Source organism: Taudactylus pleione, unplaced genomic scaffold, assembly GCF_031769625.1.
Source record: "Taudactylus pleione unplaced genomic scaffold, aTauple2 ptg000012l, whole genome shotgun sequence".
Taxonomy (NCBI): Eukaryota; Metazoa; Chordata; class Amphibia; order Anura; family Myobatrachidae; genus Taudactylus; species Taudactylus pleione.
In genome coordinates, this window is record NW_028284415.1 from 11,867,744 (window position 1) to 11,885,867 (window position 18,124).

General features: G+C 50.8%; 1 protein-coding gene across 5 annotated transcripts in view; it reads left to right on the forward strand.

The window, feature by feature from the left end:
- The first annotated feature begins 483 nt into the window (after nt 1–483).
- FOXK2 (forkhead box K2) overlaps nt 484–18,124 on the forward strand; it is a 113,018-nt gene continuing 95,377 nt past the window's right edge. For 3 of the 5 annotated variants that reach the window (XM_088468626.1, XM_088468627.1, XM_088468628.1), the window contains exon 1: nt 485–937. In XM_088468626.1, coding sequence (XP_088324752.1) covers nt 642–937 — 296 coding nt within the window. In that variant the 5' untranslated portion in view covers nt 485–641. Of the gene's footprint in view, nt 938–18,124 lie in introns of all 5 variants that reach the window. The other 2 variants (XM_088468623.1, XM_088468624.1) reach the window with 1 other exon arrangement.

The following is an 18,124-nucleotide window of genomic DNA, read 5'->3' on the forward strand; positions in this document are numbered from 1 at the left end:
GCTGCGGAACACTTGTGGCGCCATATAAACAAATAATATCTACAGTATGTGGCTGATTATGTGGGAGCTGCATGTTGCCTCTCTGTGCTGCTGGGAGACGTCCCCCTCATGTCACAGTACGGCGGGTGTGCACTGCTGATCCCAAGCTGAGCGCATCTCAGTGAGGTGTTGTTATTGTTGTGACCGCTGCTGCTGTGGTGAGAGCGGCCCGACCACGCTGCCCACAGCACAGCCCCCTTCCGTTCTGCCGTGCACATTGCAGCAGCAGCAGGCCCGGCCGCTCTCAGCCACAACCAACCCCATTCCTGCTACAACCTAACTGAGCTAGCACCGCCCATTGCTGTCATTAGCAGCTCTTCTGCACGCCTCAACCTAACCCTAAACTCCGCCCTAGAATGACCTCTTCCCAATCGCCACACATCTCCCCCGAGTCGCTGAAGCCACGCCTTCAGCCGCTATCAGTGACGTCTCTTCCAGACGGCTCCTCCTATTGGCTGCCGCCCGTCGGCTGCGTGCGCTTCAGGTTAGGCTGCGCCTCCCCCTTTCCTTTTCTCTCGCTGGCCGCCGCCGCCGGTCCCCGGAGCTCCCGTCACCCGCCCCGGGCGTGCGTCCGTCCTTCCACCTCCCCGTGTGCAGACAAGATGGCGGCGGTGGTGTTGAGCGGCGGGGTGTCGGTGGTGGCCCGGCTGGAGGGCCGCGAGTTTGAGTACCTGATGAAGAAGCGTTCGGTGACCATAGGCCGCAACTCGTCGCAGGGCTCGGTGGACGTGAGCATGGGCCACTCCAGCTTCATCTCCCGCCGCCACCTGGAGATCTTCACCGCCGGGGACGAGGAGGGCGGGGGGGAGTTCTACCTCCGCTGTCTGGGCAAGAACGGGGTCTTCGTGGACGGCGTGTTTCAGAGGAGGGGGGCCCCGCCGCTCCAGCTCCCCCGAGTGTGAGTACAGGGGCGTGGGGCGGGTTGACACATGGGCTGCTTGTAAGCAGAGGGGGAGGGGAAGCCGGTGACAGGTGGGGGAGGGGGCTGGGGGGGGGTGAGATCTGTGACAACTCGTCTACACTATCACTGCATGAGGGGGGCTTTTTGGGGAGAGGGGGTGTGATCTGTTACACCCCGGTTATACAGTCACTGCATGAGGTGGGGGGGAGTGGACATGGGGGAGGTGGGATGTGATCAGTGACACCCCGTTTATACTGTCACTGCAAGAGGGGTACTATTTTGGGGAGATATTGCAACTATGGGGGACTGACAGTGAAGGGCCATACATAAGTAAAGTGGGGTAGCTGACTTGGTAGCCCAGGCAGGATTGGGGAAAATGTGTAGTCATGGGGTCTATATTGACATAGGGAACAGATAGTGTTGCCATGGGTTATAGGAATTGGAGCAATTCAGTGAAGGGTTGATACAATGGGGAAGGGGAGGGGGGCTGTAGAGGAAAATAGGAGTTGTGAAGAATGGTCTGATGGAGAAAATGTATTGTCTTTGATAATGTTAGATGTTCAGTTCAATATAAGGTGGTATAATGTATTGTCGTCATTGAGTTATGGTGATATGTTTGCTTATGCTGGTTTTATGAGTTGGGTGCAAAGGCTGGCAATGTTGGTGAAGGAGGTTTGACAGACAGCTAATTTTAATGCTGTGTAATTGATTGAATCTGTTTAATATGACCTTTGTTTTTAAACATGGAAGCAATGGTACTAGTGGCTTTGGTATTGAAGTGATGGGCAGTTTATTTGTTAGCAATGTTCTTTTCATTAAGAGCTCTGCTAAAATTTACTTTACTACAGTGCTGTTCCTAAGATACAGGGCTGCTGCTACTAGGTAAACCACAGTCCGGAAACACATGGTTGCTAGTTATTCAGATGTGTGAAGCTGGAGTAACCTGGTATACAGTAGGACACAAACAGTATGAAATAGGGGTTGTGTTGCTGCTGTTCTTTTGCTATTTAGTGCTCTTGGTTAATCTGTAAAGCAAGTTTATGATAGTAAACAGGCTTCTTTTTTTTAATTGTCTAAGCATTCTTTTGAATGTACCCCATGTACACGTGGCTGTGCGGATAGAAGAGGGTATTCTGCCATTAATACAGACCCTCCTAAATTGTTGGTTTCATAAGTGCTTGTCAATCTGAGGAAGATTTCTGGTTTCATTATGCCTGCATAGTTGCCTTGGCCTCATCCTTAGGGGTTTGACTTGGTTGCTGCATATTTTTTGGAGAAGGAATTTTCAATCCTTCACATGTTCAATCAACAAAACTGTTCTGAAAGGGATGTCGCAAACATTTTGTTTGGATCGGACCTTGGCAGGCTCTCTGCACTAAACTAGTCCATTCATTGACTGCATCACATGGCGAGACAGCAAAATAGTAGGCAAAGCAATGTTTACAATTCCCTCTCCCATAATGCTTTGTGCCCTGCCTCTGTTATATCATTGTGCATATCTAGAGGCACATACACGTTTCCTCTGCATGTTGGTTCTTGCCTTGTATTTAACTTCCTGACAGCATGTGTGAATGTTTTATTATTGAATTGTTTAATGTCATCTGCTTTAGTATGCTGAAAGGGATATTACATATGAGGAACTTAATGTTTGTTTCCGTGTGCACTGAAATAGATTATTTATGCAGAAGAGATTCCCCCCTCCCCCCCACGCAAAATGCTAGTTGACCAAAGGGCTTCCTTTATAAAGTTGATTAATGCAAAGGGATTTCAAATTGTGCTTTGATAGTCACGTTTGTTGCTCCACAAATTTTGTATTTTAACTGGAACTATAAAATTCAATTATTAAATATTTTTCTGAAACCCCATTTTTCTTCAATGTCTAATCACTTCATTTTGTGGAAAAATGTGAATAAAAGAAATGATCTCATGTTAAGAAAATAAAATTTTCAGTTGTATAAAGCAACTAAGAAGTCTGTATAAATAGTTTCTAGCATGCACTACAAATGTCTACTTATTTTTCACGGAATACTCAATGTTCTACCCAGAAAATGTTCAACCGGGTGGCATCAAGAAGTAGTCGGGTGGGGACCTTCACAATAATGAAATGTTGAAATCATGACCTTATATTGATGGTATACAATCGGGAAATCGGCTGCCTTAATACCGACAGCCGGCTTCCCGACTGTCATATCCCGGCGAGGGTGAAAAGCCGGGCGTCTATATCTATCTATATAGCATTTCCCTGACGCCGGGAGACAGGCGCCCGGCATCCCATCGAAGGGATGCTGGGCGCCGTGAGCGGACAGCCGCTGGGGGGAGGGTTAGGTTTAGGGCACCCGGGGGGGACTTAGGGGTAGGCACCCCCCCCCCGGGAGGGTTAGGCACCCCTCGGGGGGACTTGGGGTTAGGCAGCGGGGAAGGGGGGGATTAGGGTTAGGCATTTGGGGAGGTTAGGGGTAGGCAACCCTAAGGAGGGTTAGGTTAGTTTATACTTACCTTAGCGACGATCAGGATTTCCAGCGCTGACGGGCTTCCGCTGCCAGGCGGCCGGCGGTATTTCATACCGATTCCATATTTATACTCAAGATTAACATTTTATATATTTTTCTCTTCTTCTTAGAGTTAATGTTAACTGCAGCTTTTTCATAATCAAAGTCTGTAGGATGTGGACCCTCTAATGAAATTAGCGGCAGATTACTTATACTGCTTTTCCACCTAAATCCTGGGTCTGACCTGAGATTTGGAACATAGTTCCAAAACAGGTCAGGGCCAGACCCCTTTTCTACTGTGGTGCTGATCTGGGTTATTCCTGGATCGGCGCCGTTCACATTGCACATGGGTGCAGTGGAGCGCTCTCCCGGCGCTGGAGATATCTACAAGCGCCAAGAAACCCCGGGGGTGCCCCATGCTGTAAAAGGGACCCAGGTTGGATGACCCGGGTTACCCGTTTACACTGCAGGGTTTCACGGGTCGTTCCTGTATTAACCCATGCAAGATACCCAGCTTAGATTGCTGGGTAACTAGACCCAAGATTCCAACCCTTGCCCCTTTTACACCTAGCAGCAACCTGGGTTAACCCTGCAATAACCTGAGTTTTAGCTGTGGTGTAAAAGGGGTATAAGTGTGCTCTGCTTCATGCGATTCCGTAAGTAGATTCTAATTCGTTTTAGAGCAGAATATCCTTAGAGCTAACCATATACTGCCCACTTGCTTTTTGGGCACAAATACATTTTTTTAAGAACTGACCAAATATTACCCCACTTGCTATCTGGGTACAGATGGCAGTGCTGCCCAGATACTGTCCCACTTGCTGGCTACACAGAAGGCCCAATAACAAACATGCTGGCTGGGCAAAGATGGCAGGACTGCCCAGGTACTGTGCCACTTGCTGTTTGTACTAATAGCCAGCCCAGATGTGGGCCCAAGTTGCTGTCTACACAGAAAGCCCTTCTGTAACAAACATGCAGCAGCTGATACAGAGTGTGGAACGCAGACGGACCTCACTCCACTATTCTTCAGTGACTGTTCCTGCTGGCAACTGCACCCTCTTCATTTAACACTGGGGAGGAATCTGCTCTGCCCTTCAGTCTGATGCAACTGAGCATTGTTGACATTTCTATATGAAGTCAGTGCAGCGCTACTTTTGGCCGCGTCACTGTGGCAGGGGAATCTTACAGGATGGACCGCCTGAAAAATAAAGCAAGGGGGGAGCAGTTCTACACATGGCAGTTCTTCACATTTGGGGAATAACAGCGCAGCTCTCCTTTGTAGAAATAGATGCTAGTCACCTGGTGTGCATACTTGCTAGGACTCTTGTGGCGCTGATTCTGCACTGAATGGTGGCTGCTGTACTTACACTTGGTGTTTCTCAGAGACCTTGTGCTAAAGCTGGGTGCACCCTAGACGACTTACAGAAGATGCAATGTCGTCAACTATTTCCCTTGAACTCCCGGGCAAACTATCTAAAGCATTCACACTGTGCAATCTAATAAACGACCAAACGATATATCTTGCATTGTTTGGTTAGATCGTTAACTATATAATGTAACTATATCGCCTGGTCGTTTGGTAGTGCGTACACACTGCATGATCTGAGGGGAATCGTTAACGAGACCGACAGATCTTCCTGCATGTACAAAAGATTTGAAGATGTGACAAATGACGCAGTGGGAGCGTGCATAGTGCGCACACACTTGACAATTTGTCATTCCTATGCATCTCAATTGGCCAAATTGTTTCAAATATAGTCTAGTCAGTGTGTAAGGGGTCATAAGTCTCCTGGTCTCATTTATTTTATGTAAGTAATAAGAGTGCTGGAAACTGGTCAGTCACAAAGCGGACAGATGGAAATGTGCAAGGACATTAGCTGCAGATGCTTTTGAAATATTCATTCTGATAACTGGCAGAAAAAAGTAATAGTATAACTACTTTTAATAAGAGGCTATGTATGTGGATGGCGAATGTGTGTAGTTTGTATTTTCTCCCCATGTTTGCTTGGTTTTCTTCCCATACTCCAAAAATGTACTGGTATGTTAATTGACTGCTGACAAATTAATCTGAGTATGTACGTGTGTGTCCATTTGAAACGGAATTTAGATTGTAAGCTCCATTGGTGTTGTAACTACAGAGAAAATTTCAAAGTCCTGTAATGTGTGCACTATATAAATAGCGAAATAAATTTTTGGTGGTTTCTCTTTTGTCTAAGAGTAGTATGGGCCGTGCATATGTCTGTCCCGCTGACATTCTTTACCACTCATGATGTTTTCTCAGGTGAAGCAGTTCGATCGCTTCTGGCCTGTTAGTGCGGACAGAGTATAACCAGACACAGGACTGATATCAGTCCTATTTGTTTACCAATTGCAGATGGTGGACTTACTGATCTTACTAAACTTGTTTTGGGGCTGCAAATGGGTTGGCAGTTTACCGTTTTTCAATGGTTTTTAAGTATGCTTCATTCAGTACAGGAGTATAAGATTTTCTTTTTATCTTTGAAGTTCTTGAGTACCTTAAATTTTGATTACTATATTCTTGGTACAGGCTTAAAATGTCAGGTGGTTTCTGGAGCTTACTGCAATACTGGAAAGGCACTGACATAGTACAGTTTTTGTGTGTTCTAATGGACACACAAAAATAGAAAATGTATTTAAATGCAGTGTTTCATAAGTGAGCTAAAAATAAGAGTATATACATGAATTAAGTTAGTAAAACTTGACAAGTCCCCTTTTAGAGCTGAATGTTTACATTTTGTAATGTAAATGCTAATAACCCCACATTTCCTGTCCCAAGGAGAGCTTGCAGCTTACGTTCTAGCAGTTGTACAGCCTGAGGTAAGGCATCTTCTAGTCTTTTCTGTATTATGTGTTGCTATGATGTACAGGTTGAGTCTCCCATATCCAAAAATGCTTGGGACCAGGGGTATTTTGGATATGGGAATATTTGCATGCCATAATGAAATATCTTGGCAATGTAGCATTCCCACTAGGCTGTTTTAGCGGGGCACCGCACCCTGCCCTATTTCTGAAGGGTAGAAAACACACCGTCCTCCAGCGCGGTGCCCCACCGAGACAGCTTGCGAGTTCTGTCTCCACCCGCGGGTCACAGTGTCACAGCTTAACGGAAAGTTTTTCTGGGTACACACTGATATGTATATCGCCTGTTCCATTGAATGGGCAATTTGTCTGTAGTGCATCAGCAGGTGTGTACAGACAATGGGGGTAATTGTTTTTTAGGCGCCCAAGTGAGCAATTCAATTGTTGCTATGTTTGGGAGCGTCTAAAAGCACAGAGTTTAGCCGCGTATAGCAGCTAACTTTGTCTAAAGTCCTGCTTTGGGCGCCCAAACAGCCGACTTATTGCACATTTTTGCTCATCACCTTAGGAGGCTGCGAGCAGAAATGTATTTAACCGCTGCTAAGCATGTGCCGTACAGAACAACACTTGAATTGCTCCGTCTGTTGCCAATTAGTTTAGATTTCCTATAATACAATAGAATTTCCCCCTAAATGTTTGTGAACAACGTCAAGACATATCGCATTTGTCCTGCGGGACAGCCAATTCTAATATATCTTGCAGATGGGGATGCGGTCATAATACCGACAAGATTCTGGAGCTTAGAATGCCGACGCCGGTGTCCCAACACCTGTCAGAATCCCGGCGCCAGCATCCCGACTGTAAGTACTGTGGATAGGTGAATGGTTAGGGATTAGGGTTAGGCACTGAGTGGAGAGAGGTTAGGTTTCGGCACTAGGGGGGGTGTTAGGATTAGGCAGTGGTTAGGGAGAGGGAGTTTGTTAGGATACTGACCGTCCGGTGTTTGTAACCTAATCCTTTTGACCGCCGGGATCCCGAGCGCTAGCATCCCGTACCCAACCCCTTACAGATATATCGGCACATATGGCGCTGTGTATGTGTAAACCGCTGACCGCTCGCACACTTGCTTCAGGGACTGCCAGTGATTGACATCTCAACTGGATGTCGGCATAGACACATCGGCCGTGCTATTGGTAAGTGTGTATGCACTTTCCAATCATTTGGTAGGTCGGCCAGGTGTGTACCCACCTTACGGAAGGAGCCAAGTCTGCATGTAGCCAGTCCAAGCATATAGTTTTGTTGCGAGTCTCTTGTCAATCTGATACTTAGTTTGGTGTCTGCTGTAATGATATGAAACCTTAATTCATACATAGTTTGGTCACAAATTTCTGCTACTTCTCACATCCATGTCTTGTATAAAGGAGTTAAATGGGGAGAAAGTGTTGTCTTGGGGATGGGGTACAAGAATGAACGATTATAAAAATTTTCTTTTAATTAGGGATGTGCAGGCTCGGTTATGGATTTTTCCCTCCAAAAAGCCGGACTCGGAAAGAGGCAAAACGTCATCTTGCATGGACAAACATCATCGTTCCTGGACAAAAGTCCAGGAATGATGATGATTGTCCATGCAAGATGATTTTTTGCCTCTTTCTGAGTCCCGTTTTTTGGAGGGAAAAATCCGAACTCGGCGTGCAAATTCGAACCTATCCGAGCCTGCACATCCATACTTTTACTAAACATACATTAAAAAGAAACTCCATAATTGGTAAATTCAGCGCAACATGTTAAATATGAAGATGAGAATAAAGTGTCATGAATGTAGTATTAAAAATACTGGGGCTAACCAGTATATTTGTCAATATATTTAAGATTTAAATGTATGCAAGTATATGTGTGCACTCTTTTTTGATAAATGCGTTAAGGTGCATACACACGGTCAGATTTGTCAGATGTATGATTGAACGATTTGAGCTACAGGTTGAGTCTCCCATATCCAAATATTCCGAAATATGGAATTATTTTGGCATGACTGAGATAATGAAACCTTTGATTTTTTGATGGTTCAATGTACACAAACTTTGTCTAAGGCACAAATTATTAAAAATATTGTATAAAATTACCTTCAGGCTGTGTGTATAAGGTGTATATGCAACATAAATGAATTTCATTTCTGTACACAAACTTTGCTCGAGCCACAATATTATTGAAAATATTGTATAAAATTACCTGCCGGCTGTGTGTATAAGGTGTATATAACACATAAATGCATTCTGTGTGTATATTTGGGTCCCATTCCCAAGATATTTAATTGATATGCAAATATTCCAAAATACGGAATATTCCATTATCCATATTTGGGTCCCATTCCCAAGATATTTAATTGATATGCAAATATTCCAAAATACGGAATATTCCATTATCCAAAATACCTCTGGTCCCAAGCATTTTGGATATGGGAGACTCAACCTGTATAAACTATTTTTGACTGCATTAAAATGAATGGAATCGTCCAAATCTGACTGCAAACACGTCAGATATAGTTATCTGACCATCGGGAATGTTCATCGTTCAGACATGTCAGATTTCCTTCAGATATGAACGATTTTTGAAATAGTCATCGTTCAGATCTGAAGAAAAATCTGACCGTGTGTATGCACCATTAAACACTTTACCCTAATAACTATTGGTGTGTAAGATGGACTGGCTCCATACTAAAATTATATATAATATATTTAACAAACAAGCTTTCCACGCAGAGATTTTTAATTTATGAGAGAGAACATCGCAATTAAAACTAATACTATGTCAAGACACACTTGGAGGTGCCCTGCTGAGAGTTTTTGATTCCCACTCTTTTCTGTGCAGAAGTCCGTCTTCATTTCTGTACAATTATATATACTCTCCAGTCACATGCTCACCCTGACTGTGCTCCAATATTTATAGAGCGCTAGCTGGCCACCATTTGTGTACCATAAAAGCACACTCTAATTACACCTGTCAGTGTAGCTTACCGTTGGACATGAGTCATAATGCTAGGTATATTGTTTCTCTGAATATTCTGTTACTTTCAGTGGTTTTAGTTTGAGGCTTGAGTTGAATGGCAAAACTGTAACCATGTCACTGACACAGCAGTAACTGCTCCAGGGTACTTTGTTCCATCATTGGTATTTCTATTAAATAAAATACCACCCCATAAGAAAAAAAAAACCCTGAAATGTCTTATCTGTTGGTGGTGGCTATGGTTATGCAGAGCCAATATCCAGACTGTTAATTCACTAGCAATTGTAGAAACTATAAGATCACTGCAACATGCTGCTGTTTCTTTGGGGCATTGGAGACTGTAGGTATCCGAGACACGGACATCCGTGGTTCTGCATGTTTGGTGGAAGGGGTCATAGGCAAAGATCTGTTCTTAGGTTTAATTGCCTTTTTATGACCTGAAGATTTAACCCTGCACATATAAAGAGAGTATTCTGGCCTTTTAACATGTCCTTTATTAATTACTATAGATTTTGGCAGTCTTCTTCAACTAATGATAGTGTTTTTATTGTATTAACTTTATTTCTACAGTACTGCACCTCACTATTAAACAGGTATCCTTTACTGATGAAAACTTGCCTTGGGAACTGCATGTGTTTGCATTGGATGGGCCATATTGCTTTCTCCGCGTGACTCTGTGCTGATTTGTATAACTTTGTTAAATAATTCCCCGTACAAAAAGCCATAACTGTATTTTACTGTATGAAGAAGGATGTTTGTGTTCAAAGTAGAGAAAGCATCACAGGATCCCCTGCTGTTTTGATACTGAGCATCTCCTGGCTATATTACTGTAAAGTACAGCAATTGTCTGGTTCGCAGTGCAATGATCTAAATCTTAAAAAAAAAAAAAAAAAAAAAAAAAAAACTTTTTGCAATTCAGCTATGTATAGAGGATATGAATGTCCATTTATGTCTAACTTATCCAAGTTCATTTATTTGAAGCCAACAACATTAAGCTACATATTTCCTAAAAACAAACCTGGATTCTATAGTAACTTAATTCCGCAATTCCTTACCATTAAATAAGGCGAGCCATCAACAGGAGTCTACAAATTAAAATGACTTCTGGTTCATCTACTTATGACATAAGGCAAGTAAATGACTCCTTGGGGGAGAATTCAATTGTTTTCTCATGCCAGTAAGTAATGGGCACCCGACGGGCTATATTCAACTGTTTAGCGGATGGACATGAGTGCCGCGGGCTCTCATTACTTATGACGTAGGTCGCGCCCAAATGCATAGGGTTAAAAGCCGCTAACCTGTACAAGCGATTTGGCTCGCCTGCCTGAGTTGAATGTAACTCGTGTCTATATTGCAAGTATAAAATGTGCCCTGCAAGAAGGCATATTGTGCTTAGTTTTCAGGGTGGGCAGATCAGCATGGGTAGCATATGCACCTTGTATACACCAGTAGTAACAGTGGAATATGGGCCTTGTTTTTGCCCAGAGGGTCAGTGGGCCCTGGTCACCCTCACCCGGGTTGGACCTGGGCCTTGTATACACCACGATTGGGACAGTGGGACCTGTGCCTTTTTTACGCCCAGAGGGGACAGTGGGACCTGTGCCTTTTTTACGCCCAGAGGGGACAGTGGGACCTGTGCCTTTTTTACGCCCAGAGGGGACAGTGGGACCTGTGCCTTTTTTACGCCCAGAGGGGACAGTGGGACCTGTGCCTTTTTTACGCCCAGAGGGGACAGTGGGACCTGTGCCTTTTTTACGCCCAGAGGGGACAGTGGGACCTGTGCCTTTTTTACGCCCAGAGGGGACAGTGGGACCTGTGCCTTTTTTACGCCCAGAGGGGACAGTGGGACCTGTGCCTTTTTTACGCCCAGAGGGGACAGTGGGACCTGTGCCTTTTTTACGCCCAGAGGGGACAGTGGGACCTGTGCCTTTTTTACGCCCAGAGGGGACAGTGGGACCTGTGCCTTTTTTACGCCCAGAGGGGACAGTGGGACCTGTGCCTTTTTTACGCCCAGAGGGGACAGTGGGACCTGTGCCTTTTTTACGCCCAGAGGGGACAGTGGGACCTGTGCCTTTTTTACGCCCAGAGGGGACAGTGGGACCTGTGCCTTTTTTACGCCCAGAGGGGACAGTGGGACCTGTGCCTTTTTTACGCCCAGAGGGGACAGTGGGACCTGTGCCTTTTTTACGCCCAGAGGGGACAGTGGGACCTGTGCCTTTTTTACGCCCAGAGGGGACAGTGGGACCTGTGCCTTTTTTACGCCCAGAGGGGACAGTGGGACCTGTGCCTTTTTTACGCCCAGAGGGGACAGTGGGACCTGTGCCTTTTTTACGCCCAGAGGGGACAGTGGGACCTGTGCCTTTTTTACGCCCAGAGGGGACAGTGGGACCTGTGCCTTTTTTACGCCCAGAGGGGACAGTGGGACCTGTGCCTTTTTTACGCCCAGAGGGGACAGTGGGACCTGTGCCTTTTTTACACCCAGAGGGGACAGTGGGACCTGTGCCTTTTTTACGCCCAGAGGGGACAGTGGGACCTGTGCCTTTTTTACGCCCAGAGGGGACAGTGGGACCTGTGCCTTTTTTACGCCCAGAGGGGACAGTGGGACCTGGGCCTTTTTTACGCCCAGAGGGGACAGTGGGACCTGGGCCTTTTTTACGCCCAGAGGGGACAGTGGGACCTGGGCCTTTTTTACGCCCAGAGGGGACAGTGGGACCTGGGCCTTTTTTACGCCCAGAGGGGACAGTGGGACCTGGGCCTTTTTTACGCCCAGAGGGGACAGTGGGACCTGGGCCTTTTTTACGCCCAGAGGGGACAGTGGGACCTGGGCCTTTTTTACGCCCAGAGGGGACAGTGGGACCTGGGCCTTTTTTACGCCCAGAGGGGACAGTGGGACCTGGGCCTTTTTTACGCCCAGAGGGGACAGTGGGACCTGGGCCTTTTTTACGCCCAGAGGGGACAGTGGGACCTGGGCCTTTTTTACGCCCAGAGGGGACAGTGGGACCTGGGCCTTTTTTACGCCCAGAGGGGACAGTGGGACCTGGGCCTTTTTTACGCCCAGAGGGGACAGTGGGACCTGGGCCTTTTTTACGCCCAGAGGGGACAGTGGGACCTGGGCCTTTTTTACGCCCAGAGGGGACAGTGGGACCTGGGCCTTTTTTACGCCCAGAGGGGACAGTGGGACCTGGGCCTTTTTTACGCCCAGAGGGGACAGTGGGACCTGGGCCTTTTTTACGCCCAGAGGGGACAGTGGGACCTGGGCCTTTTTTACGCCCAGAGGGGACAGTGGGACCTGGGCCTTTTTTACGCCCAGAGGGGACAGTGGGACCTGGGCCTTTTTTACGCCCAGAGGGGACAGTGGGACCTGGGCCTTTTTTACGCCCAGAGGGGACAGTGGGACCTGGGCCTTTTTTACGCCCAGAGGGGACAGTGGGACCTGGGCCTTTTTTACGCCCAGAGGGGACAGTGGGACCTGGGCCTTTTTTACGCCCAGAGGGGACAGTGGGACCTGGGCCTTTTTTACGCCCAGAGGGGACAGTGGGACCTGGGCCTTTTTTACGCCCAGAGGGGACAGTGGGACCTGGGCCTTTTTTACGCCCAGAGGGGACAGTGGGACCTGGGCCTTTTTTACGCCCAGAGGGGACAGTGGGACCTGGGCCTTTTTTACGCCCAGAGGGGACAGTGGGACCTGGGCCTTTTTTACGCCCAGAGGGGACAGTGGGACCTGGGCCTTTTTTACGCCCAGAGGGGACAGTGGGACCTGGGCCTTTTTTACGCCCAGAGGGGACAGTGGGACCTGGGCCTTTTTTACGCCCAGAGGGGACAGTGGGACCTGGGCCTTTTTTACGCCCAGAGGGGACAGTGGGACCTGGGCCTTTTTTACGCCCAGAGGGGACAGTGGGACCTGGGCCTTTTTTACGCCCAGAGGGGACAGTGGGACCTGGGCCTTTTTTACGCCCAGAGGGGACAGTGGGACCTGGGCCTTTTTTACGCCCAGAGGGGACAGTGGGACCTGGGCCTTTTTTACGCCCAGAGGGGACAGTGGGACCTGGGCCTTTTTTACGCCCAGAGGGGACAGTGGGACCTGGGCCTTTTTTACGCCCAGAGGGGACAGTGGGACCTGGGCCTTTTTTACGCCCAGAGGGGACAGTGGGACCTGGGCCTTTTTTACGCCCAGAGGGGACAGTGGGACCTGGGCCTTTTTTACGCCCAGAGGGGACAGTGGGACCTGGGCCTTTTTTACGCCCAGAGGGGACAGTGGGACCTGGGCCTTTTTTACGCCCAGAGGGGACAGTGGGACCTGGGCCTTTTTTACGCCCAGAGGGGACAGTGGGACCTGGGCCTTTTTTACGCCCAGAGGGGACAGTGGGACCTGGGCCTTTTTTACGCCCAGAGGGGACAGTGGGACCTGGGCCTTTTTTACGCCCAGAGGGGACAGTGGGACCTGGGCCTTTTTTACGCCCAGAGGGGACAGTGGGACCTGGGCCTTTTTTACGCCCAGAGGGGACAGTGGGACCTGGGCCTTTTTTACGCCCAGAGGGGACAGTGGGACCTGGGCCTTTTTTACGCCCAGAGGGGACAGTGGGACCTGGGCCTTTTTTACGCCCAGAGGGGACAGTGGGACCTGGGCCTTTTTTACGCCCAGAGGGGACAGTGGGACCTGGGCCTTTTTTACGCCCAGAGGGGACAGTGGGACCTGGGCCTTTTTTACGCCCAGAGGGGACAGTGGGACCTGGGCCTTTTTTACGCCCAGAGGGGACAGTGGGACCTGGGCCTTTTTTACGCCCAGAGGGGACAGTGGGACCTGGGCCTTTTTTACGCCCAGAGGGGACAGTGGGACCTGGGCCTTTTTTACGCCCAGAGGGGACAGTGGGACCTGGGCCTTTTTTACGCCCAGAGGGGACAGTGGGACCTGGGCCTTTTTTACGCCCAGAGGGGACAGTGGGACCTGGGCCTTTTTTACGCCCAGAGGGGACAGTGGGACCTGGGCCTTTTTTACGCCCAGAGGGGACAGTGGGACCTGGGCCTTTTTTACGCCCAGAGGGGACAGTGGGACCTGGGCCTTTTTTACGCCCAGAGGGGACAGTGGGACCTGGGCCTTTTTTACGCCCAGAGGGGACAGTGGGACCTGGGCCTTTTTTACGCCCAGAGGGGACAGTGGGACCTGGGCCTTTTTTACGCCCAGAGGGGACAGTGGGACCTGGGCCTTTTTTACGCCCAGAGGGGACAGTGGGACCTGGGCCTTTTTTACGCCCAGAGGGGACAGTGGGACCTGGGCCTTTTTTACGCCCAGAGGGGACAGTGGGACCTGGGCCTTTTTTACGCCCAGAGGGGACAGTGGGACCTGGGCCTTTTTTACGCCCAGAGGGGACAGTGGGACCTGGGCCTTTTTTACGCCCAGAGGGGACAGTGGGACCTGGGCCTTTTTTACGCCCAGAGGGGACAGTGGGACCTGGGCCTTTTTTACGCCCAGAGGGGACAGTGGGACCTGGGCCTTTTTTACGCCCAGAGGGGACAGTGGGACCTGGGCCTTTTTTACGCCCAGAGGGGACAGTGGGACCTGGGCCTTTTTTACGCCCAGAGGGGACAGTGGGACCTGGGCCTTTTTTACGCCCAGAGGGGACAGTGGGACCTGGGCCTTTTTTACGCCCAGAGGGGACAGTGGGACCTGGGCCTTTTTTACGCCCAGAGGGGACAGTGGGACCTGGGCCTTTTTTACGCCCAGAGGGGACAGTGGGACCTGGGCCTTTTTTACGCCCAGAGGGGACAGTGGGACCTGGGCCTTTTTTACGCCCAGAGGGGACAGTGGGACCTGGGCCTTTTTTACGCCCAGAGGGGACAGTGGGACCTGGGCCTTTTTTACGCCCAGAGGGGACAGTGGGACCTGGGCCTTTTTTACGCCCAGAGGGGACAGTGGGACCTGGGCCTTTTTTACGCCCAGAGGGGACAGTGGGACCTGGGCCTTTTTTACGCCCAGAGGGGACAGTGGGACCTGGGCCTTTTTTACGCCCAGAGGGGACAGTGGGACCTGGGCCTTTTTTACGCCCAGAGGGGACAGTGGGACCTGGGCCTTTTTTACGCCCAGAGGGGACAGTGGGACCTGGGCCTTTTTTTCGCCCAGAGGGGACAGTGGGACCTGGGCCTTTTTTTCGCCCAGAGGGGACAGTGGGACCTGGGCCTTTTTTACGCCCAGAGGGGACAGTGGGACCTGGGCCTTTTTTACGCCCAGAGGGGACAGTGGGACCTGGGCCTTTTTTACGCCCAGAGGGGACAGTGGGACCTGGGCCTTTTTTACGCCCAGAGGGGACAGTGGGACCTGGGCCTTTTTTACGCCCAGAGGGGACAGTGGGACCTGGGCCTTTTTTACGCCCAGAGGGGACAGTGGGACCTGGGCCTTTTTTACGCCCAGAGGGGACAGTGGGACCTGGGCCTTTTTTACGCCCAGAGGGGACAGTGGGACCTGGGCCTTTTTTACGCCCAGAGGGGACAGTGGGACCTGGGCCTTTTTTACGCCCAGAGGGGACAGTGGGACCTGGGCCTTTTTTACGCCCAGAGGGGACAGTGGGACCTGGGCCTTTTTTACGCCCAGAGGGGACAGTGGGACCTGGGCCTTTTTTACGCCCAGAGGGGACAGTGGGACCTGGGCCTTTTTTACGCCCAGAGGGGACAGTGGGACCTGGGCCTTTTTTACGCCCAGAGGGGACAGTGGGACCTGGGCCTTTTTTACGCCCAGAGGGGACAGTGGGACCTGGGCCTTTTTTACGCCCAGAGGGGACAGTGGGACCTGGGCCTTTTTTACGCCCAGAGGGGACAGTGGGACCTGGGCCTTTTTTACGCCCAGAGGGGACAGTGGGACCTGGGCCTTTTTTACGCCCAGAGGGGACAGTGGGACCTGGGCCTTTTTTACGCCCAGAGGGGACAGTGGGACCTGGGCCTTTTTTACGCCCAGAGGGGACAGTGGGACCTGGGCCTTTTTTACGCCCAGAGGGGACAGTGGGACCTGGGCCTTTTTTACGCCCAGAGGGGACAGTGGGACCTGGGCCTTTTTTACGCCCAGAGGGGACAGTGGGACCTGGGCCTTTTTTACGCCCAGAGGGGACAGTGGGACCTGGGCCTTTTTTACGCCCAGAGGGGACAGTGGGACCTGGGCCTTTTTTACGCCCAGAGGGGACAGTGGGACCTGGGCCTTTTTTACGCCCAGAGGGGACAGTGGGACCTGGGCCTTTTTTACGCCCAGAGGGGACAGTGGGACCTGGGCCTTTTTTACGCCCAGAGGGGACAGTGGGACCTGGGCCTTTTTTACGCCCAGAGGGGACAGTGGGACCTGGGCCTTTTTTACGCCCAGAGGGGACAGTGGGACCTGGGCCTTTTTTACGCCCAGAGGGGACAGTGGGACCTGGGCCTTTTTTACGCCCAGAGGGGACAGTGGGACCTGGGCCTTTTTTACGCCCAGAGGGGACAGTGGGACCTGGGCCTTTTTTACGCCCAGAGGGGACAGTGGGACCTGGGCCTTTTTTACGCCCAGAGGGGACAGTGGGACCTGGGCCTTTTTTACGCCCAGAGGGGACAGTGGGACCTGGGCCTTTTTTACGCCCAGAGGGGACAGTGGGACCTGGGCCTTTTTTACGCCCAGAGGGGACAGTGGGACCTGGGCCTTTTTTACGCCCAGAGGGGACAGTGGGACCTGGGCCTTTTTTACGCCCAGAGGGGACAGTGGGACCTGGGCCTTTTTTACGCCCAGAGGGGACAGTGGGACCTGGGCCTTTTTTACGCCCAGAGGGGACAGTGGGACCTGGGCCTTTTTTACGCCCAGAGGGGACAGTGGGACCTGGGCCTTTTTTACGCCCAGAGGGGACAGTGGGACCTGGGCCTTTTTTACGCCCAGAGGGGACAGTGGGACCTGGGCCTTTTTTACGCCCAGAGGGGACAGTGGGACCTGGGCCTTTTTTACGCCCAGAGGGGACAGTGGGACCTGGGCCTTTTTTACGCCCAGAGGGGACAGTGGGACCTGGGCCTTTTTTACGCCCAGAGGGGACAGTGGGACCTGGGCCTTTTTTACGCCCAGAGGGGACAGTGGGACCTGGGCCTTTTTTACGCCCAGAGGGGACAGTGGGACCTGGGCCTTTTTTACGCCCAGAGGGGACAGTGGGACCTGGGCCTTTTTTACGCCCAGAGGGGACAGTGGGACCTGGGCCTTTTTTACGCCCAGAGGGGACAGTGGGACCTGGGCCTTTTTTACGCCCAGAGGGGACAGTGGGACCTGGGCCTTTTTTACGCCCAGAGGGGACAGTGGGACCTGGGCCTTTTTTACGCCCAGAGGGGACAGTGGGACCTGGGCCTTTTTTACGCCCAGAGGGGACAGTGGGACCTGGGCCTTTTTTACGCCCAGAGGGGACAGTGGGACCTGGGCCTTTTTTACGCCCAGAGGGGACAGTGGGACCTGGGCCTTTTTTACGCCCAGAGGGGACAGTGGGACCTGGGCCTTTTTTACGCCCAGAGGGGACAGTGGGACCTGGGCCTTTTTTACGCCCAGAGGGGACAGTGGGACCTGGGCCTTTTTTACGCCCAGAGGGGACAGTGGGACCTGGGCCTTTTTTACGCCCAGAGGGGACAGTGGGACCTGGGCCTTTTTTACGCCCAGAGGGGACAGTGGGACCTGGGCCTTTTTTACGCCCAGAGGGGACAGTGGGACCTGGGCCTTTTTTACGCCCAGAGGGGACAGTGGGACCTGGGCCTTTTTTACGCCCAGAGGGGACAGTGGGACCTGGGCCTTTTTTACGCCCAGAGGGGACAGTGGGACCTGGGCCTTTTTTACGCCCAGAGGGGACAGTGGGACCTGGGCCTTTTTTACGCCCAGAGGGGACAGTGGGACCTGGGC